Raw genomic sequence first — 24,718 nt, 5'->3', positions numbered from 1 at the left:
ATCACGTCTGGTGGTGCTATGAGGTCAAATTCTGCTCTTATGGCAGAGTAACTGATGACTCCAGTGGAGCTGTTGTGACTTGACACTGTAATGGGACACTACAAAAAATACACAGCATGTTGTAGTCTAATGTACAGGTTACAAAGATTATGATGGGTGAAGATGTCTGGTGGAGGATAATAATGTAAACTAATAGAAACGTAAATCTGATATACAGTATTTAGAAGCATGTCATCGTCATAATCCTTTATGACAGAATAATCAGAATAAAGCAGTGTTGTAAGTACCAATTAAGGAACATCAAATCAATGGGTATGTGACTCATGCTGATTTAAACAGGAGCTGATTTGGATAAATGGATTTAATATGTACTTTTATTCTGTGGCTATTCTGCCATACCTGGAGGAGGTAGCATATGAATAATCTAAGGCAGACACTGACTTACATCTCTGATAGGACATTAATGGGAGACATTAAATTAAAAAAAAAGTCTGGGTTCTGACTGGTTATGAAATATGCCATGTTAAATGTGAATTTGCATGACTGTTATCAGTTCTTTGTAAAATACATTTATCTGCCACATATTTATACAAATAACCACACACATTGATAATACCATTTATATTTTACGCTATATGAATTTTGAATGCCACTTACATCTTGGATTTTGACTATCCTAGAAAATGTACAGATTTTATATGTTCATTTTTGGTTTTCATCATTCCATTTGGAGCTATATGAAGTCCCTCTGCTCCTGGAAATAATAGCAAGATTTTAAATTTCAGTCTTAAAACCTGCAAGAAAACCCTTGCAGGTATATTGTGTGGTCTATAATTAGACTTAAGGACTTAATATAACCCACATGTGCCAGATGGGTAAATATCTTGCCCAGGAGCACCTGCTGAGATGCTCCATCCTACTGAAGTACTCAAATCTCACCTAGAATTCTCTAACCAGAGGGAAAAATGCTTGTATTTTGTACTTCCACATAGAGTTGGGTTCATTCCTGTTTCAGTTGCAGTGCCATGAAGATAAGGAAGCCGGCATGACTAGTTAAACTTTACTGCAAAGTTACACTGTTTTTAGTCACTCGTTTTCTGCTTTTTGATTCTTCTAGGATGCTGCATGTTAACCAAAATAGTTTCTAATGTTGTTCTTGATGTCAACTGACCATCAGTAAAAGGATGCTGGAAGGTAGAACTTGTTTTCCGAGCATTATAGGTTTATGGTCTGGAACTGACTTCTTATAAGACTACTGGGTACAAAAAAATCTCAAAGAGCATTTTCTTACTCCTTTTTTTTTTAAATACAGATTGTATTTCTGAAAGGAAATAGCATGTGGGAGCCTGGGGTTGCAGGGACTATTTTCAGTTGCCTAGGAGGGTTTTTTTGTGTTCTGTTACCTATCTCTACATTTGTAGAAGCATTTAATGTTTCACTGGTGGACAGCTGCATTCCCCAGACAGATCTAATTGCTTCCATTTTATGGAATAAAGCTTGATTTTCTTTTTTTCCTCCACGCATACTACACTGTGTTCTAAGAGCAGCTGTGTAGGAGCAAGGGGAATTATATTGGATGAGTAAAAGAAGAATTTGATCCACCCTGAAATGCAGCTGTATCATTTTTCTTTTTGTTTGTGGCTAATGTGAAAACCTGCTTAGTTTGTTGCTGCTGTTCTAAATGTTCTGTAATTGATGTTTTCATCTTCTTACTTTGTCTCCCTTTAACCTTACCATTATAGAAAAAAAAAAACCAACAACTGTGCAGTGGACACCTGACACTTTCTTCAAGAGAGTGGGACTAGAAAGTTTCCACCTCTTAGTCGTAGCAGTGACTGTGGCTTCTGTGAGACTATGTATCTCATCACCTCCCTCCTTGGGCTCGGGAAGAGCTTTTTCCCATTCATCCAAACTGGAGGAGATGCCATGGTTGGAAATGCCTTTCTTACCAATCCAATACACAAAGTTGAGGGTTAATAGCAAGTGACAGTGTACTTGCCAGACAGGGGCCGTCATCCAGCAGGGATTTAGAAAAGGTCAAAATTTGAAAGTAAATAAGCCCATGAGGGCTCTGTTGAGAGACCTTGTCCACAGCAAAAACAGAGGATTGAATCCAACATTGTTGACTCAGCCTGGCGTGTCCCCACTGCAATAGTCTGTAATATCCCATCACCTTCTGTGCAAGTGGCTGGGTTTGGTATCCTGTGATGGACCTGTCCTATGTGCTTTTGCTATATGACATTAACCCCTTTAACACAACTCCAGTTGATGTCTGTTTCCTGAAAGTAAAGAGGGAACATGTAACCCATCTCTGCTGTGTTTCATGTATTAAAAGTAGGGCCTGCTGCTTTAAATCCATCTTGAGCTCCGTCTGTCATTCATCCATCTGCCTCCTCAAATTTTTTGTGAAATTTTAAGTGTCATAACATATGAAAAAAAGTCTTGCTATTCTTGGATGTACCATGTTATTTATTTTTTATACATCTAAAGCCTAAATTTAATTTTCACCTGTTTTTCCAAATGAAAAGGATCACCACGCTAGTAACATCACTACACCTTCTTCCACCCTATATATACAATCTAACTTATTTTACGTAATTGGTGTGTGTGCTCGGAAGAATAACTGTGGCTGAATTGAAGCAGAAGAAAACTATTCCTCTTAAAAATCTTGTTAATCCAATAGGAATTAAGACAGTGTGCTGGTTATGCTGTCAGAGTCATACGTGACCTGCAAATCAAAGATCTTCCAGTATGGTCAGTGTTTTAAAGCTCACAAGCAAAGTAATTACTCTTATGTTGTGTTGAAAATTAAATTTAACTAGCTTTGATTATGCTTTTGTTACACGTAAAAATCAAAGCACATGAAGAAAAGTCAAAAGAAAAACGTAGTCTCAGATAGGTAGCATCTCTTTCTTCTGCAGGCCTCCTTTCTAAAATAGTTTCATTGAGTCATGACAGTGTTTGCTGAAAAGATAATTTCTTGCATTTTTAAAAGCTTTGAAATACATTTTCATTTTGTAATGTAAGACCTCTCATGTCAGGTGCACCTGCTTGATTTGCATGTGAATTCTGAACAATTCTTGTTTTATGTGACACTTCTGAAATGTCTGTCTGTTTTTTTTTTCTTTTTAATTCTCAAGCTCACTATTTGGATAAGATAGTGAAAGGTACTGTATATTTGCTCTTTGATGACATGCCTATACCTACATGTACTTTTTTTATATGAATATATAGTTACAAACTTATTAGTCTGGGCAAAAGAATCTTCTCTTACATACATTCCATGGATTATAGATTTAACTCATATGACTTTCAACTCATCTCAATTTAAAAATGAAATCTTGCTTATGTTATATAATAACATATTATCAGTAATTACACAATTATATACAAACTGTATACATGTATTAGATTTTGTTTGAACCAAAAACTGAAGATAGTATTCATTTGCTGTTTGGTGCATTTTCTTTGTTAGTTTTGTCATTGGACCTCTACCTACAAAACTGTAAATATTTGGGAAACAAAGCAAAGCGATACTCTTGTCACAGAACAAGTGTCATTAGTTCTAAAGAACAGATTAATTATAGATATGTGTGTGTTTATATATAGACAGATCAATAGAATACCCCAGGCTTTTAAGCTTTTGTTTATCTGAATGTAGAAAATCTATAGGAAACTATGACTTGTATTTTGTATGAAGCTAGAAAAAGCTTGTATACTCTATGCAACGTTTTCAATTAAAAGGTTCAAGGATGCAAAAGCCTAACATGAAACAGCAAAGATTCTTGTATCTTCAGTTATGGTGAAAAAGTTGATTCAGAAAAATGTTTAAAATATTCCTACCCTTCTTTCCCTGAGTATCTTTCTCTATTCCTTATTTGTGTTTTTTTCATGAGAATATGGCAATATTCATGGCAATATCCAGGCTTTCACACAATAAGTCTTGAGTGTGTACCCAGTTGACTCCTAAAACACTCTCTCAGTGTTGCAATTAAATATGTAAGTCTTCCATAAATTAAACAGAAGAAAGATTAAGAAAAAAATAGTACATCAACAAATACTATTAGCAGCTACAGTCTGAAAGAGTAAGAGTAGCAAGACTAATCTCAGCCTGGCATGATGACGCAATATCCATAACTGTAGCATCACCGTACTTCCTCACAAGAGGTTTTCCTGATTCTCTGCCTTCTAAGAGTAATTTGACAAGAGTTAAGCACCCTTCATAACGTTTTTTGTGGGGATGTTTGTAATTCGGAGCTACGTGGTCGAAAGGAGTCAGTAAATTCAAAAGTCTTTAGAAGAAAAAAATAGACTGTTACTTCTGAAAGACTGTTCTAAGCTCAACTAAGCTTAACCAAAACGAGTCAGCAGATTAGTTCACGAAAATAGTAGTTCTACAAAGTGGAGAAGTGTTTAGCCAGTTACTTAGGTTTTTTGGACAAAAGTTTACGGAAAATTATTGTGTCCAAAAATATCTGATTGGTAACCACCTTCTCCTAAGATACTTAGTGCCATATCTGTACTTGCTTCTGTCAGTGTCTTATCATAGTCATAGATAAGGAACACCAAAATCTACATATTTATAGTGTTGTCATCCTCATACAGATCATGTTGGCTGCATGCCAGATTTCATTACTAGGAAGTGACAGGTACTGTTTTTTTAATGCAATGTTAGACTGAAAACAATTATCGATTTTGGATATATTAAATTATTTTAATTGTTTCCCAAATTTTCCCTCCTTGGCCATAAAAGCAGACAAGATAGGATATAAAGGTAACAGCACAAAAGCCTTAGGGAGATTGTCACAAAAAATCACTCTCTGCTATTTGTCTTGAAGCACGTCACTACCGTGTTTTTGTTCAGTCTATCAATGTTTTATTGTGGTCCTTATGGTATTTCATTTTGTCCGTCCTAAGTAATCAAATACGCACAGCTATTACATTTAGTTGGAAATCCTGTTGGTCCTGTCCCATCCGTATGCAGCCTGAATCCTAATGTTTGTTAGAATAGATGCTAAGCTGCTTCACTATTTCCTGGGCTTTGCTTATTCTGTGAAAAGGAATGTATTTTTGGCATAAAGTATAGTCTTTAAAACTGGCCTATACTTTGTGCAATTATTTAACACACTGTAATTTCACATGAATATACGGCAACTCTGAGACCAGATAAAGTTAACATTCTCTTTTATTACGTGCCTAAAATCATACCCGTTTTCCTACTTAAGAATTTGGAGGGATTTGTTCATAGTAACAGGGAGCCTAAACATTTGTGCCAGTAAGTAACCAATACTGCATAGAGCAAATAATGATCTATTCTATGAGCACAGAAAAATGTATCATTTTGCACACAGCTGTGTTTGCACTATGCACTCATCTCTTGTTAGTTTGCCAAAAAAAAAATTAAAAAACAAACTTAATTTTGTCTGGCCTGCAGGTATTTAGAGGATTGGTGCATTTATTTCCTGCCTGTACAGGTAAGTGGTGTCTCAAGTGTCAGGCCAATCAAAGATGCCACTTTGTTAAGAATTACATTCCCCAGGTAATGTTGCTGTTCCACTCCATGTGCAATTACAGTATTTGTGCTGTTCTTAAGGCCTGTTCCCAGTAGTGTCCCTTGTTTGTATTTTTTTTTTCTTTTTATATAATTGCAATAATTAAATCACGTGTGATTTTTCTCCTTTGTCTGTTTCAACAGAGGGCTGCCCTGGCTTGTGCAACAGCAACGGGAGGTGCACGCTGGACCAAAACGGCTGGCACTGTGTCTGCCAGCCAGGATGGAGGGGAGCGGGCTGTGATGTAGCCATGGAAACTCTCTGCACTGACAGTAAGGACAACGAAGGAGGTAAGATATACCAACTGGATCTTTAACACCGGGGAGAACCTGTTGAGGAATGGAGATTTTACAGTCAGGTGATGAAATACTGCCATGAGAACCATACACACATTTTACTAGCTCTTATGCCTGTAAGAATATGCTGCAGTATTCAGTGCTTTTATATGGCATATCAGCAAAGTCTTACAAGATGCTTATGACAGGTGAGATATGTACTTAGAAAATGATAGGTGTCACCTTATTTTCCCTGCAATGTTCTTTTATATGGGAACAAAATATAGTCTCAACTCAGTGAACTGTAGCGGAGGAGAGAAAAAAGAAAGGAGTTCAAATTTTTGGTGACGTCACAAGGAAATTATCCTAAGAGAAAAGGCCAGATGGGGAGTTTACATTTTGACCTATGATACTATTGCTGGAAACAATTGGTTGCCCAGTCTACGGAGGTCTTATCCCTCCATAGCCTGTGAACGCACAGATGACTGACATCATACTCCCAGAAGTTCAGGTTTTTGGCTTGCTTTTCCACAGTCCGTCATTCAGGTGACAGGTAACAATCTGCAGTGAGATGCAGGCAGGACTGTTGACTTAAGGAATCAATCTGCAGTCATCGTTGTAGGGTAGGGAAGGTAGAGGGGCTGTGACTTTGGCCTGACTCCAGAATCACACAAAAAACCCACACAAAAACAAGATTAAATGTGAATGCAGTCAAATATTAGATCAGCATAATGCTTTTATTGTCTGTCTTTCTTCCCCTTCTTTCATCAATTTTTTTTTTTGTTTCACGCCTTTAGATTCAGAGCAGAGATAAGAAACTCCATTAGGGCCTCTGGATGATTATAAAGTCATCTGTGACTGTGTTTTTCAGCTTTAGGCTGCATATACCTTTGCCATCGCTAGTTGGCTGTTTGTTCTCATATCCTGACTGCATTTGGGATCTTAGACATCACAAACTGTTAATAACAGCAGCATTTACTTCCCGAGTAAAATAAATAACACAGTTAAAACAGTGCTGCTGTTTATTGCTTTACACGTCATTTGATTTGTCATCCTTCTCTGTTACATATTGCATATTTTGAGTCAGTTTTGCACATTTACGGGCCTAAAGAGTCTGACACAATCTGGTATACACAGTCTGAGCTAGTGTGAAGGTGAATTTCTGCATGTAGGAAGGGAGAAAGAGGAATGATTAGCCATAGCATATGCGTGCAGAGATGTGCTGTTTGGGGAATTAAGTTCAGGTGGGCCAGGGGGTTATGAACATAAGGAAGAAAGAGAGACCTGCAAGCATGAAAGGAGACAAAGCAAGGAGGAGAAACTAGGTTAGAGCATAAACAACTTGGAGGAAAAAAATAGATCATGTAGAGAAAAAAAGGGAAAAAAAGTTGAAAGTTGTTTAGTTGATAGACTAAAACAGATTCAGTAAACGTTAAAGGTAATAGAAGGACATGACATATCAGAGGGAGAGTCAAGAGCAGATAACAGAGCAGTGGGAGGAAGAGGAGCAAGGTGAACAGGAATGCATGTAATGGAACTAGGGAAAAGAAGATGCTCCTTCAGACTGAAGGCAATAGTAGCTGTTTGTAAGGAAAAGGAGAAAAGGCACGAGGAATTGGAGCAGAAGGATCTAAGAGGATGACTTAAAGTTCAGCCCAAAAGAACAATATTGCAAAAAAAAAAAAAAAGGCTACTGCTTTTTTTCATTATTTCCTTTACAGACATTATGCAGCTATATATGAGGAAGAGATTGGCCAAACAGTTGTTTTGCCATGAATGACCTATATAAAGCTATTTGTCACTGGCATTTCTCTTTCAGAGGACCTTACTTTAATTTATATGCTTCAGTACAGAGCATATTCACTTCAGTCACAGAATCACAGAATCACTAAGGTTGGAAAAGACCTGTAAGATCATCAAGTCCAACCATTAACAAAAACAAAAACAAAACAAAAAAAAAAAAACACAAACAGAAAAAAAAACCACAAACAAAAAAACACACCACCATGCCCATCAAGCCACGTCCCACAATGCCATGTCCACACGTTCCTTGAATAACTTCAGGGAGGGTGACTCCACCACCTCCCTGGGCAGTCTATTCCAGTGTGTTACCACTCTCTCAGTAAAGAAATTCTTCCTAATATCCAGCCTGAACCTCCCCTGGTGCAACTTGAGGCCATTTCCTCTTGTCCTGTCTTTGACTACTGGCTGAGGAAAAGGGTTAAAATATAATAAATTAAATTAAAAACTGGAAACATACCAAACAAAACTGGGAAAAGAAAGTCATCTTGTCGAGGAACCCACCTGGAAAGAGAAGCAGCAGTGTTTCTTCCCTTTCCAAGAGTATCTGCAATCAGCCCACTAATTTCTTGAGCAAGCCATTCAAATTCCAGACAGCTACGGGCAATGGCACAAGGATGCCTCTGCTGTATTTGTTTATTGTGGGAGATTAGGTTGTCTGAGCACTTATGCTGAATTTATACCGATGACTGCAGGTAGTGTGATTTACATCCGCGCTAGGCTCAGTGGTTATATAATTAAAGTTATCTTGGTTGTTAGCTAATTGATATGCTGTGGTTAATGTTTATGTTTCATCCTACACTGGATAAAATATATTTCATATTTTAATATGAGTATAATTCATTAATAACAGTGTCTGCTGTTCCTTTGATTCTTAGCTCTTTCTGGGGCTGATTGTTCGAATTCTGTGAACATGAGCATCCCAAGGACCTCAGTGGGAATATTCGCCATAGGAAATGCTAATGACATCAAGGCATACTTGCTCTATTGACATATGATGGGATGATTATTACTCATCTTCCTTTTCATACAGATTTCTGAGAGTCTGGCAGATCATTTCCTTTCTCTTTAAGGATCACTCTTATTTTTCCATGTGTTTGATTTGGATAATAAAATACAGGATTTTCTTTACATTTTAGCAACCCACAAGGAATCTGTGTGCAACAAGCAGACCTTAGGTTGAATTAAACTCCTGATGACTTTGTGGGGAGAGGGGAAGTCAGAGTCATCCGTGGGTGGAATAAGCCTAACTTCTTTACTTGGGAAAAAATGTGTTTTTGTTAAATACTTTAACAAAGTGGGCCATGTTTTGTCATCACTGTAGGAAGAAAAAGCTGTTTACTCTTTAGGTAGGTCTTTATTGAACAGATTCCTTTGTTAAGTTTGCTTTTTATTAGCTCCTATCCAATTATTAAGAGTAGTTACAGGTTTCCACCAGCAGGATTTAAGGGATTATTAATATTCTTTTATTACTAAAATGAAAATAAATATTGTAACAAAGCAAAGCGTACTTAGCACTACTGTATTTTTGTAATTACTTGCATAGGCTAGGATAGCCTGCTCCTGATAATCATTGTCACAGGGTAGTACAAATTCAGCCTAGAGATTCCCTAAACCAGGGCCTCTTCTCTGGTAGCGGCTAATAGCAAATGCTTAGCAAAACAAAATAATAGGACAAATGTGAACTTACTTTTTTTTTATATAGTAGCAGGCTGCTAATTAAAGTAGGAAATTACTGCCACAGACTGTTTTGAATGTTAGAAGGGTTACTAAGGACAAAGATAACCCAAGCTCAGGAAATTTCAGGAAGCTTGTACTTGAATTAGGACTGATACAGTGGCATGCTCATGTTCTCTGGTTTGTGTTCCAACACTTCCCATAATTCTTCAGCTTTTTCTTTGCATCTATGGTTGCTGGGGATTCCTGGCTTGATATATCCATAGCACTTATCCATGGTGACTCCAAGATTTCTTTCTGGAGTGACAGCTCATTCAGAGCCCAACATTTTATATTTTAGGCTTTTTCACTCCAACAGGAATGTTGAATTTGAGTACGCTATAGGTATGCTTATAGAGATACTGCAGTAGTAACATTGAACAAGGTCCTTGTGCACTGCTCAGGAATAAATCAAGGGCTATTTCTGTTTTTGTGGCTTTTCCAACCAGCTTCTCCTACAGGCAGTAGGAGAAGCTAGACTTCAGCTTTTGAGGAAGAAAACAATAATGTAGTCATTATGTCTTCTGTATATAGAAGAACCACTTACATCTAGAACAAAAAAAATACAAAATAGCCTTCTGAGACTGATCATGATTGTCCAGCTGGCCTAGGAGTTTCTATTTTCTTTATAATTTCACTATCATATTTGAGTGATGTAACTGATGAACCAATGTTGAGCTAAGTCTCATATTTTTCAGGCTAAACAAAATTCATCAATAATTTTGCAGAGCCATTTCAGAAAGGAAATTTTTCTCTGCTTCACACAGTGCAATAGAGTACTCAACTTAGTGGTACTGGATAGCTCTAGCCATGTAAGTACAGAGAAGGAATGAAAAATGTTTTCTCAAGTTATAAGGAGCCAGATTCATAACAATCCGTCACTCGCCTGGGCAAGTTGCTGATAAACTCCACAGAAAAATAACAAACAGCATATCCCTGTATCTTGGCTGGTGAAAATGAGATTCTTTGTTTGATTGATGTTAGCAGAGAGGCTTGTAAAAATGCATTTCCAGCTGATTAGTTCAGAAGGTGTCAATCTCATGCAGTTTTATGACCTGCAGACTACGCTCCAGATGTACATTTGGTTTTTATAAACTAACAAAGATGAATGATGAAATCTGAGCATTTCTTTGGCAACTGCACCAGATATTGCCTGGGAGACCATACAGAGATATAAAAACCCAAAACTATGCTTTTAACCATCAGTACCTCCAGCTTTGACATTGATCCAGGCTTCTAGAATTAAAACCAGCAAGGGAGGTCAGTACTTAGCTAGGAAAGGGTTGCATATTGTACAAGAATGAGACTAGAAAATCGTAAGAGTCGCAGACTATTTGAGGTTGGAAAGGCCTTTGGAAATGTAGTTCCACCCCCTGCTCAAAGCAGGGTCAACTAGAGCAGGTTTCTCAGGGCTGTGTCCAGTTGGGTTTTAAGTATCTCCAAGAGTGGAGACTCCACAATTTCCCTGGGCAACCTGTTGCAGTGTCCCACCACTTTCACAGTAAAAAAAGTTTTTCTGATGTTTAGACAGAATTTCCTGTGTTTCAGTCTGTGCCCATGTCTCTTGTCTTTTCGCTGTGTGGTCTTTTTTACACCCTCCCATTTGGTATCTGTACACATTGATGAGATTCTTTCTTTTCTCTTAAAAAGTATAAACTTTTATATACTTAACAATGACTTTTTCATCCCTTTTATTTTCCCTGAACTGACTTCAATGTCAGCCAAGTTAAATAAGAATTTTAGATGTGCAAAAGAATAGAAATCCCAGTCCTTTACTATTTTGCCAATCCTCTAACTGATCCACATAGTATAGCAATCCTTAGAAGAATACCTTTAGAAGATCTCTGTTTACTTACTCTCTTTCAACATATGATTGAACAAAAATGGGTGATATTTTTCCTTTCAGAAAGAAGTTTTACTCTAAAGCTAGATTATTTTGTGAGAGAAGTAGTGATGAGCTTCCTCCAAGTGCTGCATTGGTATATTTTTCAGTTTAGTGCAGCAAGCAAGCCCCCTCTCCAATCTAAATGGAATAATAAAATGTTTGAGCTATTTCAGTCTTGCTGTTCTTTTGGGGAAACAATTATCAGCTATGTGATACCATATTACATTCATCTAGAAATCTTCTGTAGCTGACATTTCCAGGCTCATTTTCCTTATGACTTTACTTAACAGCAAATTAGTAGTTATCAATTTGATCTTGATTTTAATCTTTTACCAAATTAGATTTCCAGTGATGTGACAGATCTAATGCTCATTACATGTGAATATTTCAGCACATAAGCATAAAAGCACCCATGTGTTTAAATCTTGTTTATACTGGCCAGCATTCCTTATCAGTTTATTCAGAATGAAATCTAAATGTTAAATACAGGTTTTGTTATCTCATACATTTTCATGCAAAATAGTTGTGGAAATTGCCTTTGCCACTAGCAACAAAATCTTTCTGCCAAAGTGTAAAGGAATCCACCTTGATAAATGTTGTGAAATATTTAAAGCTACTTGCAGCATAGATATGCTAAAAAACTTCAGGAAAACAGCGGAGTGGGAGTTACTTGTTTCTTTTCTCTAGCAAGCCAAATAACCTCAGATTAAAGCTACTTAGCTTTTAAGTACTTACCACCTAAAATGTTTAATATTTATAAGTTAACAGCGTATGCAGAGCCTGAGTGCCTTCATTTTCTGGTTTGTTCAACATGTTTTTGGAAAAGTATCGAATAAATAGGTTTAATTTATACACGATACTGAGTGTATTCAGCTTGCGTGGATTTCCGTGGGAGTTGAAGAACTCAGTGGAAACACTAACTCTTCCCTTAATTGAAAGTGAATTCATTAAAATCTTAATTACTAGTATTCTTTCATACTACATAATTTTTTTAATCTCTCTGCCGGCTGGCTTATTCACATGCAAAGGGGCAGGAGGAAGAGTTTGTTCATTTGTGTGACTTTCTGCCAACAGATGGGCTAGTTGACTGTATGGATCCTGACTGCTGTTTGCAGAGTTCTTGCCAAAACCAGCCTTATTGTCGTGGACTACCTGATCCCCAAGATATTATAAGCCAAAGCCAACAGTCACCATCTCAGCAAGCTGCCAAAGCATTTTATGACCGAATCAGTTTTCTCATTGGAGCAGAGAGCACTCATGTCATACCTGGGGAAAGTCCTTTTAATAAGAGGTGAGCATGACTCATCATTTACTCCTGAATACAAAAGAAACTGTAGAGTGTGTGAGATTCACATTTAGGAGAAGATCCACTGTGACTGCAAATTTCATGACTTTCAGCAGAGACCTTTTCTCTTAATATATCAAATTGCTTATTTTTTCTCATTTCCTTCAAAATGCAAATTGCCAGTGCCAGTAGGTTACAGAAGGTACTTGCCATGCTTAGTACCTGTATTCTAACAGGGCACTTCATTAATGATTAAATAAATCTTTATTTAACCAGTTGATTTGGGCTAGCACAGTTGGAAATACATCAAAGCAATGAAAACACTTCAGAAGGAAAAGCAAAGCTGCACTTTTTAAACTGAGCTCACTAAATAATATAAATTATGAATTAATGTAATAGAACTGTTAAGTGTATGACAGTATAATTGCATAAACTATTTGACTGGTGCTCTACAAAGCAGTAATGACCTGAAAATAAACCAGTAACAGGAAGCAGGTGTCTGGGATCTCACTGAGTGAAGGAAGATGATTTACACTAGAACTACTGCGTTTGCAGTAATTTAACAGCATTAATGTGTTTGAGCACAGCAGTCGATTAAAAGTTGTGGCACAAATGTTCCTTATTGCTCTTTTAAATTTTGTACTTCATAGTCCCTGCAGTTTTACAGATTGCTTTGATGCTAATTAAAAAGTACGTTGTTCTTTAAGAGTCTGCCAGAGCTATGACTTACAGTGGAAACATCTAGAGTTTATAAGTTCTTAAAATTCTTCAGTGAATTTCTGGTCTTAGTAACTCAGTACAGACAAAATGAACCAAAGTAAAATCAACAATATTGAAACAAAATTACTATCTGTAGATTTCGAGGCATTTGTTTATACAGTGTAAATTATGTAACTTGTAAAAGGTTTAGAGTCTCAGGAATGTTGTTTTAATGGTAGTTTATACCATGTAGAGGTGCCTCGGGGGGGGGGGGGGGGGGGGGGGGGAGGGGGTTTCGCTCTCCTAGCTTTTATTCATTCAAAAGAGAACGAAAAAAGCAAATTTGTAATTTGATCCTGTTCCTTTTTCACAGTCTTGCATCTGTCATAAGGGGCCAAGTACTAACTGCTGATGGAACACCACTCATTGGAGTCAATGTCTCCTTTTTGCACTATTCAGACTATGGATATACAATCACTCGCCAAGATGGAATGTAAGTTCTGTTTGAAGCACTGCTAAGTCATAAAGACAGCAAAGGCATTACTGAAGAGCTGCTTGTAAAAATATGATAATAATAAAATAATGGAAACCAAAGACATGAAAAAAGTGATTGACCAAAGTTGTACTTTGTACATTCTTCAAATGTAAAGCATGCTGATTATACTTCAGAAGTAGAAGGGCTTGCTGAATTTAAACACAGCATCCCAAACTGTCCATTCTCTTAGTGAATTATTATAGAGCCATTCTGCCTTCAGAGCAGTACAATGGAATGAAGACTCAATCCGTAAAATGGAGGCTGTGGATGGCTTTGGGAATTTGCTGACTAGCTAAGCCCTGTTGGGTTTTTTTTCTAGGTTTGACTTGGTAGCAAATGGTGGTGCCTCTTTGACACTAGTGTTTGAACGATCACCGTTCCTGACACAGTATCACACAGTATGGATTCCCTGGAATGTCTTTTATGTCATGGATACCCTGGTCATGAAGAAGGAAGAGAATGATATTCCAAGTTGTGATCTGAGCGGATTTGTAAGGCCAAACCCCGTTATCGTGTCATCGCCTTTATCCACCTTCTTTAGAATTTCTCCTGAAGATAGCCCTGTCATCCCAGAGACACAGGTAAAGTGTGCTTCAAGTAAATAGCATTTTGTCACAGGCTGGTATTAAGCAACCATAATGAAAAGAGTGCAAACTACTTTTGAAAAATAAGTAATTATGACTAAGTGCTAAGATTTTACAACATGTGATTATTTTCAGACCAATTTGTTTGTTCTATGGGATGATTTTTTAAATTTCATCTGAAAAAAAGGTAAGAAAGCTTGGTGTACACCAGTGTGTGGGTTTATATTTGTTTGCATCATTTAATTTACAGAATGTCTTCAGCAATCAGGCACTGAGCCATCAAAATGGACACACTATAGTACATCTCACTTTTTTGATTGTCCTCTTGTTAGAAGTGAACCTCAGAAACTGAAGATGAAAGGTGTTTTTCCACTATGTCTGAAAGAGCTATACAGTTCAATTTATCTGTTTAGTCTGAATAAATAGCATGACATTCAGATTTTTATAAACTAAAAGAACTCTGTAACACTGAGGACAGGCTTACAAGCCAATGAGCATGTGTGCTACTCTACTTCTTCAGAACTTGTAGTACCGGAAGTAAGGCTTAACATCAAAACCTTGCTTTAAATGGAAAAAGCTGTGGCTGGAATGTTTTTTTCTCTAATATAGATATATTAAATTCCTCCATCTCAAATAACTAATCATAATATAGTCTTCCTCAACTCTTAAAGTAGAGTTGCATTTCAAGAAATAACATCTATCTCATTATTGGTTTCTGATAAAACTTTTCCTAGTGAAACAGCACTCTTTCTGCCTCCCTCTCCCTTCTCTCCCTCTCCCTTCTTTCTTGCTCCTTTCTCTCTCTTTTTCTCTCCCCCACCTTCACAATGTCATAATTACATAGGGCACCCTTGTTCCCATTCACTAAGAAATGTCCTTGTATCTTCAAGAGAAACATAGAAAATGTATTCAAATGTTTTCATGCAGAGCTCTTAAGAAAAGAGCGAAATCATTAAGCAATTCATGGTAGGAGCAGGTTTGAAGTAAAGATGTAAGGAAATTACAACTAAACACTCATACAAATCTAGGCTGTGTAGAAAATTGTTGCTTTTATCCTCATGATCATTTCTGTGCCTTTGATAGTTGCAAGTCAATTAAAAGAAAGTATTTGCAAAACACAGTCCACTGAAAATCAGCTCTGATTTATTTGTTTTGGCAACAGATGATAGATTCAGTTCCTGAAGTGATGGAAAACGGCTTAGATACATGGGGTATAAATCAAGAAAAAAGTAATAATAGGAGAATGTCAGAAAATACATATTTTCAAAAAACACTTGTAATGTCTAGGTAAACAAGTCATTTCATGAGCAGTGGGACTAATGAAGTCTGGATTCCTACTAATACCCACCCATTGCTGTAATTCCAGCTATCTGCCACATCCAGTCCTTTTCTCCACGGACTGCATTTAGCCTTTTTTTTCTCATGGGAGTACCAACTTGGCTACTTCTTCCCTACCTGAACCCTTTTTTTTATAAACCCTAAAGGAACTGAATTCTCTTTAGAGATTTCTACTGTTATTTCAAATGTGGTTGAAACTGGCTACCAACTTCAAAAGTTGTGAGGTGGGAGGTCTGACAGGCAGGACTGTTGGGTCAAGTTGATCTCCCTAGAAAACCAGGCAGAAGGAAAGATTATATTCTCAGCAGATCCTAGGCAGTTGGTGTTGATGGGTCGTTTACGATGAGGTAAAAATAGTACTGTCATTATGTATGCAAAAATCTGTTTCCGGTACTGTGTAAAAAAACCATCAAGGAGTATTTTCTTCTATATTCTTTGCTCATCACACATGTAATCTCCTGCTTCGGCAAGTTGGAGCTGCACAGCCGTTTCTGGGACATACCCCTTTAGGGTCAGGTTCCCCTCGGAAATCCATAATCCTCAGTCTGTCTCCCAAAAAATTCACTACTCTGAAAAAAGGTGGGCAGAACCAGATTCCATTCAAAACTGTCTGTTCAGCTCCAGAGGAACTGCTGTAGATCTTTTCATGAAAAAGGGGCAATGCCAGTTTAAAGTGTGGGAGACTGGATGAAGGCACAGAGAAAGAAACCATTCCCCATGTTACTTCAGTCAGTATTAGTCACCCTGTTCGTGTGGTGTGACGCTGTCACGTGCTACAGGAGAAAATGATGTGCTGCTGTAATCATCATCCCTTGAAGTGCTTCATCATCCTTTGGAGGTAATGTTTCTAAAAGAGTGTACTTAGTGGCTTATGAATCCCAAATTGATGAGAGGGGGAATTAAAGTCTGTACCAAAGAAGCAGCACAAAAGAAAGCTGAAAAAAGAATGCAAGCAAGGGGAAAGAACAAATGCAGTGGGTAAACGGGAGATCACAGACCCAACAGATCACTACTCAAGAGGGATGATAATAAATAACATGTAAACTAAATTTTGACTACTTAGGCATGACTTTATCAACTTTTAATTGCAAGTTAGCATGCTCTGCCTAGACTTAACTAGCCGAGATTAATCAGTGGAACAAGACAGTAAACTTCACGCAGATGATGGAGATCAGGTTAAGCTGGAGCTGCTTATGCGTTAGATAATATTGTTGCTGTCTTTTTCCTAATGTAGTAAATGTCTGTTTGCCACATATTGCAGTGTGGTCTGGCAGAAACCCACATGTGAGTCACAATGAGTAATTCTGAAACAGAGTTTTTGAGGCTTTCCTTCTCCTAAACTTCTGTTATCCACTGTTACGTACACTTGCAAGATGCCTTCTGCAGGTCCCAAGCAGCTTGTTTCCATTACCTCAAGTGTGTGGGAAAACGAAGACTGAAAAGTTTTCCTTCAAATTACATGTTTAAGGTTGCCCAGGTTTTTTTTCCCTCTCCCCTGAGTCCTTCTTGCTACCGGCAATACTACACAGCAGAAGTTGGCAAAATTTATTTACCCAAAAGAATTCAGGGTACAATATGGGCCTCAGTGACTTAATAAAGATGGTTGGTTGTAACTTCAGGGTGGCCAGATTTTCAGCCAAGAAATCAACCTATTTTATCATTTAAACAGGTAGTATAATAGGATGTCTAGATATTCCACTGTTACATGGGTGCTGCATCCTAGTTTCACTTAGCTAAAATCTCTAGAACCTCAAGTTTGTACTGAGAAGAAAATGGAGATCACTCTTACAGCCAAATATCTCCATTTATGCATCCTTTTTCCAGCACCTGTTCTGGTTTTCTTCTCTTTTGCTTTCTGTCTAAAACTTTATATGCACCTCTTGATTTATTCTTTTATGGACACATTTTTAGTTTTCTACACATGTATGGCTTTTTCCTATCCCTCTTCTCTGTGGTGCCTCAGCAACGTTTTAAGTCCAAAAAAAAGCAAGTACTTTTTCCCCTTTTCATTTCTCCTTGCTTTATATTATTAACTTACGGTTATTTCTTTATAAGTTCATTTAAGAGCCTCAATTCTAAGGGAAGTCTTTTTTTAAAAGGAAAATACTTTCCATCTTGAAATGAGCAGTTTCAGCTTCTACTTAAAGAAGTATAATTTTAGTACTCCTTGGTCTCAACGTTTGTGTAATAGCAATAGTTGCCAGTATCTAGCTGTATCTAAAAATGCCATCTTTACACCTCTCAAACCAAGATGATGTTACATTTTAATGCAGCAGTTCAGCTGTTACTTCTCGGCAAAGGGCCTTTTTCTGACATTAGGACGAAAGTTTGCACTCATTTGTGAAATTTGTTCTCAAATCCTCTATTGAAGTTGCTCATTTTGCCAAAAAAATCATGTCAATACAGAAGGCATTTTTCCCCCTAATTGAATTAAATTCCTTATTCAGGGTTCTTAATACCATCAGAGCATGTCACTTGAATCATATTATATTTTGGAGCAGGAAAGCATTTCAGAGCCTGGACAGCTTTAGTCCTGCTGGCCACGAGAGACAAGGAGCCCTGCACAATTTATGTGACTTGATTGCCAGCTTGAACTCTCAGGAAAACAAATTCTGTCTTTGTAAAAATTGAGGTGATGCTTATCTCAGTCCTGTGGGTTAAATATTTCATAGCTGTCCTTCCGAGAAGCTTGATCATCCATAAATAAAATGTCAACCATTAGAATTTGGTGGTTGGACTCTAACTCAGTCCCCTTAGGGTATCAGCCATTCTGAAGGTAGTTTGATACTCTATCTGGAGAAGGTAAAGTACAGATAGCTTGGTAGTGTTGGCAATTCCTGATGTGACTTTTATACCCAGTGTCTTTCCTGATTGCTTTACAATTGATGTTGTCATGGGTCCCATAGGACCCATGTGCCTGATGATTTAACTTTTCGGATGAACATTAAACTGTTTAATTTTCTTTGTAATGCTTGATTCTGGGAGAGAGATTGAGATGCATAACCTTACCTCTACATTTCTAAAGTTCTCAAGAAAATAAGTTACTACAGGGGATATTTTATGGAAAGAAGGAAGTTGTAAGTCATATTTCCAGCAGATATTTGAGGCTTCTGCAGAAACTAATAATAGGGGTTCAGGTTTTGTGTTAAACCTCACTGAGAACTGCATGAGTGTCCTAGTTTCTAATGTGATAGTAATCCAAATACACAGTGGAATTTCTTGGAAATTGAAACTTCAAGGTGTCCTCTTTATTGCCTGTTATCTCAGCCAAGAGTACTGGAAGACCACCTAAGTGTTTAACACTGCTCTTCCACAGTTACAGTTGTAAAAGAAGCAATGGTCATAACAGGAGACCAGTGAAGTCCATTAAATTGCGTCCAATTACAAGAGTATGATTTCTTTTTCTCCTCTTGCTTACAGAGACCTCCATCTGTTAGACTAGTTTTAATCTGCAGTATATGAGAGTCCTGCTGATGTCTTGGGGAGGAATTTGTTTTTGTTCCTGGGTAGTTTGTGTTTTTTCTTCAAAGTCTTAGAAAAGGAATATGTTCACAATCACTTATCTCTCTAGAGAGAGGGGGTTTTGTTTGTGTAGAAAAGATTTGCTTGTTCTCTGGCTTAGATACTGTTGTGTATATTGGACTGAGGGAGAGCAGACTAGATTTACAAACAGAAGTGATGTCACTCTCACCTCCTTCCAAGTGATGGTACTGCTTGTCATTTCTTCTCAGTGATGGCAGGTTCTTCGTGGGGAAAAAAGAAACATTCAAAGATTAAGAATTTATAAATTTGAATTTCATTCATCTAGTATCTTCCAATTCCTCCTTTATTTCCTACAGCTCTATTAGAGTCTTACTGGAGAAGAAGAGTTTTGTGTCTACATATATCAAATATAAATAATCATTCATTGCCAGACAATGAGTCAAAATACTATTTCTGATTTTTTGTTATTGTTATCGGGAAGGAGATAGATATAATTAATACAATATAAATCTTTCTTTATATCCCAGCAAAAGTGCTAACATAGAGGATGGTGTAGCACCTGTTGTCCTCCTCGAGAGCATAAACCACGTTATTTGACCTTATTCAACACAGTCACTTGTTTAAAAGCAGTGTCCAAGGATTTCTCTAGCATAGAGAGATAACTTAGCACTTGTTTAGTAGCCAGCTTTTGATCCCACTGAAGTCTCAAGCCTAATATTTGTGACAGTGCTCTCCCTGAAGTCTGCTTTCCACTAATATTAATTAATATTTGGTCTTCAGGCTTCAGGACTAGGAGACAGGAAAGTAAAATAAAGCTTCCAAATTTACTTCCCCAGGAGTGCTCCTTTGACACCACCAAGGCTCTGGGCTTGTGCTTCAGCATCCTTTGTCCTGTCTTCCCACCAGAGAAACATTATCTTTATAAATGTGTCTAGATACCTTTTTCTTTTTTTTTTCTTTTTTCAATAAGCTGGGATATTTGGTAGCTGTTCACCTGAAGTGCTGGCTGTCAGTGTTTATGTCCTGACTGAGGTATAGGACAGTATAGGCCATCTTCATCCACGTTACGCAGAAACCTTTCACATCCATCCATCACTCACAAAAGCTCCTCAGCTCAGAGGAAAAGACAAGGTAGAGGAGGGGAGGAACCTTTTAAAAACAAAATTGAATCATTGCACCTCTCTGAAATGAGAAAGTGGTGAGCTGATGTCTGAGTAGTGAATATTGATCAGGAAATATGGAAAAGCTTTCCCTGAGGCATCCTACTTATCTGTCTTCGAAATAAATTGAAGAATGCTCTAGTTCAAAATATTTACAATCCACAGGTAATGCAAATAATAAACCACCTAGAAGTCCGTCCTGCTCCTACAGGAACAATTAGACATCCCAACCCAAATCTGAAGCTTTGCGGTGCTTAGAGGCTCTACTGCCTTTATTACATATCTATGGCTGGGACATGGGTGGCAGCATAAGAAGGGGCTATTTTCACTTAGATGAAAGATGCTTTTTTGCCTCTTTTGGAAAAAGCAGTTGGGAATGTTTTCCCTCTCCTGCATGCTTCCTTTCCGCCCATAAAAATAAAGGAGAAATCTTTGAAATCCTTCAGCAGAAAGTATCAACTAAGCAGCTTCAGTATAACAAAGAATTTAGACTTCGCTTTTCAGAAAAAAAGGTGAAATGTTGTTATTTATGTATTTTTTACATTATTAAATGAAGGCCAGATTTGCAGGATACTTCCTAGTGGATTGTCATATAGCATTATGTCAGGCCTCCTTTTATGATAGCTGCATTGTTCTGTTTAATTTCAAAATCATTCAAATACTGTATTTTTTTCTTACCAATGCATAGGTACTTCATGAAGAAACGGCAATACCAGGAACCGATTTGAAGTTATCATACTTAAGCTCCAGGGCTGCAGGATATAAATCTGTTCTGAAAATTACAATGACCCAATCTGTTATACCATTTAATTTAATGAAGGTTCATCTTATGGTGGCAGTGGTGGGAAGACTTTTCCAAAAATGGTTCCCTGCATCCCCAAATCTGGCTTACACTTTCATATGGGATAAAACTGATGCATACAACCAGAGAGTCTATGGATTATCTGAAGCTGTTGGTATGTGTGTTACGGGGTTTTTTTGCATTTTACTGTTGTCTTGAAAATAGGGAATATTTTCAGAGACTTGTATCCATTAAGTAGAAAATGTTTAGCAGAATAAGATGAGAAATAACAATGGATATTAAAATACATTAGAAAATACTAATCTAAACTTTGAATTATAAGAAAAAACTTCCTTCAAAGGGAAAAAGAAACCACAGTCATTTTTCACTTCTAGTTCTTCCCCATGAAGTAGCCCTCAGCCTAATAATACAGTATGGTATTTAGTCTGCATGCTCCTCGTACTTTAGAGCGCAACAGCATTCTGACGTACTTCACAAAATGGCTTTCCTCTGTACCTGTCCTAATACAGTTACTTTTAATAACTAAAATTATTTTAAGAACCCAAGTTTGCTTTTTGAAGGATTTTGGAATTCTGTTTAGTATTTTCAATACATCTAAGGACGCCATAGGGATTTTCAGGTAGCCTGGGAGAGCAGAAAAACGTATGTAGTTTAAGGAAATCACATTCTTTAAACTCTTCTTCTGAACAAGATCCTATACTTAATGAGGATATTTACTGTTATTTCAGTGTCTGTAGGTTATGAATATGAGTCTTGCTTGGATCTAACTCTCTGGGAAAAGCGGACTGCCATTTTGCAGGGTTATGAACTGGATGCCTCCAACATGGGTGGCTGGACGTTGGATAAACATCATGTATTGGATGTTCAGAATGGTAAGGAGTTCATTTTCTTCTTGCTAATTTTGATACTCAACTGCCCTGCACTTGAGGTATCTCATTCTAACTTTTCAAATGTTTGCTTTGTTATTTTAAAAAAGGAAATTATGGAATGTTTTGCATACGGTAAATGCTTTGAGCTTTACAGTGAATGTCATGTTTCTTCAGCCTATAAATACATATGCATTAATAATTTTATCTAACAGTGTAAGCCTGTGTTAGATATGCTTACCAAAAAAACCCAACCCAAAAATGTTGAAATTCTTTTTAAAAATTGAGCGATGCTAAGGAGACAGTATTTCTAAAGCAATTGTACATGTCAGCATTGTTATTGGGATTAACTGTTTGTATGTTAACAGTATCTTTAACAATATTTTCACTTCCAGTTTTCACAATAAGTGAAAATTAAACACCAATAAGAGACATTCCTGCCAAACTGAGAGCTCTTCACTCCCAATATTAAATCCCTCATCTACGCAGGAGGTGTTCCTTTTCATGTTATGATATCCCCAGCATGGCTGCTCGTGGGAGCAGTTAGCACATGGGTACCATCTATTCTGGAGGATGAGCACTCATTTATACTCTCTTCCTGTTTAAATCCTTCCCTGAGGTGAATCCTACTCAGGATGCTGTGGTCGGCTCAGCGCACAGCAGGTGACGAATGATGCTGCCTTGAGACAGTGAGGGCACTTGCGCCCCTTGTTTCAGGACAGAGTCCAGTCGCTAGTGAGCGAGTCTTCCTTAATTTCAGTGGAAAGATGAGGAGCAATACACATTTATAAGAACCGTGCCTTGGCACCAAGATAAATTTGTCCAGTGTGCGACTCGGCAACTGTCTGGAGGGAAACCCCAGCTTAACACTGAACAGGAGAAAATTTGGAAAAATTTGGCTGGAAGGATGTAAGAAAGGTGAAATAAGCAGAGTCACGTGGCTCAAGGTGTGAGTTGGTCACACTGGATTTTTATGCAGAGGAGGAGCCCAGAAGTAATTCAGCAGGAAGAACGTCACTTCTGCAGTACTTGGTGTCCCTTGGAGATCTCCCACTAGTACATGAGCTTATTTTGTGTGATGTGCTAGTCACCACCTAAAGCATTGCTTCTGACTGGTAGAAAAACAAGGTAACCAAATCAAGGGAAAAGGTGTCATTGTACCTAATTTAAAATGTCAAAAAACCCTGTGCAAATTATTGTAAGGTAATCCATATAAAAATGTAAAGAGCTATAATTATAAATATATATATAAGATTGATTCTGCTCACAAGGTAAATTGATAGTGGCTTTAAATTATGTTCAAGAGTACATTTGACAAGTAATGACTTTTCAAAGTGACATGTGTTTAATTGAATAAAGGAAGTGGAGAGTTGTAATGACGAGGTGGATGAGCTGGAGAAATTTATTCAGAAGGGAGTGCAGACAGTGTTTGTACGGACATCCCAAACTACTGCAGTAAATAGTCTAATGTACATCTTTTAGTCCTTGATAATAGAGGAGCAATGTGAAGGACCAATTTTTCAAGGTAATGACAGAATAAATCAGGTGCAATAGTGCACTGTGCTGACTTGTAGAATTCCTCTGATGAAAATTATAGAACTCAGCTATTTCAGGCAAAATTATGGTGCCATGATTGTCATAAATGATGTAATCATAGGAGAAAGGATTTTGTATACTGTTAATGCATTCTGGCTTTAACTATTCATGAAAAATACATTCTCCCTCTTTTGATTTAGATTACTTACTTAGATTACTTGCCGTTAGGTTTCCATAAACCATTTTCATTCTTCCCGATCTTTTCATGTATATTGATTTTACGTTTATAATCTCCTAAATTTTGTAACATTAAAAAGTAGTGAAGGCACCTCAAATGTTTAAGAGGAAAAGAAAGTATTTTTTCTCATATCTTTCAGTATAAAGAATGCATTTTGGGGGTGGGGAGAGAAAGAGGAATACATCTGAAATTTCTTCTAAGCATCTCAAAAGATAAATGTATCTTTCAGTCCCAAACTGCCTCTTGAAACTCTGGGCACGCAATCAATAAAACATGTATCACTCTAAAGTACAAAGCGACATGTGGTTTACACGGATTATACCACAGAAGGACATATTGTGACTTACGAGTAAAACCATAATAGCTGACCATTTGTAGAGTACACCTCGATGGATTCACTGAGAGATACAATAATGAGGGTCCTGGCAACGTTTTAACACACTGTACATTCACACTTTTTTTCCTAAGGCTGAAGATTTAACATAGGTCACGCATTTTTCTTCTCAGATTTCCTATGGAGGCTGTAAGGAAGAAAAATACTGCTGGCACATTGCTTTGTCTTCACGAAATTATTGTTCCTTTCATGCCTTAAAGCAGAATTAAGTTTAAGAGGCAGGTTGGCCTGGCACCACATTTTTTTTGTTGTTTTGACATTTTTAATAACTGCCTATAACTGCAGACATGATATTGAGGCAGACTTTGTTGCCAGAGGTACATTTTTATTGTGAGCTGCATAAAGAGTCTTTTATAATATAAAACTGAGGCAATCTCCAACTTTTTGAAGTAGCTCTTTAATTAATATTTACAATTTGCAGCAGTAATCCACTTTACATTATATTTGACATCATATTCGTAATTAGTTATAGTAGGACTTTAGGAATACAATTTGCTAATATGACTTCTTTTCTTTTTTACAATAGATGCACAGTTAGAATTTCAGTCATTCCTGGGGAATTTCAAAACT

General features: G+C 37.3%; 1 protein-coding gene across 6 annotated transcripts in view; it reads left to right on the top strand.

Annotated features, from left to right (window-relative positions):
* TENM3 (teneurin transmembrane protein 3) overlaps nt 1–24,718 on the top strand; it is a 321,566-nt gene that overhangs the window by 250,060 nt on the left and 46,788 nt on the right. For 4 of the 6 annotated variants that reach the window (XM_059817992.1, XM_059817991.1, XM_059817990.1 and 1 more), the window contains 6 exons: nt 5,696–5,842; nt 12,303–12,519; nt 13,586–13,705; nt 14,067–14,328; nt 21,001–21,268; nt 21,843–21,986. In XM_059817992.1, the coding sequence (XP_059673975.1) occupies nt 5,696–5,842; nt 12,303–12,519; nt 13,586–13,705; nt 14,067–14,328; nt 21,001–21,268; nt 21,843–21,986 (1,158 nt within the window). Of the gene's footprint in view, nt 1–3,140; nt 3,168–5,695; nt 5,843–12,302; nt 12,520–13,585; nt 13,706–14,066; nt 14,329–21,000; nt 21,269–21,842; nt 21,987–24,718 lie in introns of all 6 variants that reach the window. The other 2 variants (XM_059817988.1, XM_059817987.1) reach the window with 1 other exon arrangement.

Source organism: Gavia stellata, chromosome 5 (assembly GCF_030936135.1).
Source record: "Gavia stellata isolate bGavSte3 chromosome 5, bGavSte3.hap2, whole genome shotgun sequence".
Lineage (NCBI taxonomy): Eukaryota > Metazoa > Chordata > Aves > Gaviiformes > Gaviidae > Gavia > Gavia stellata.
This window is presented reverse-complemented; position numbering and strand designations above follow the sequence as displayed.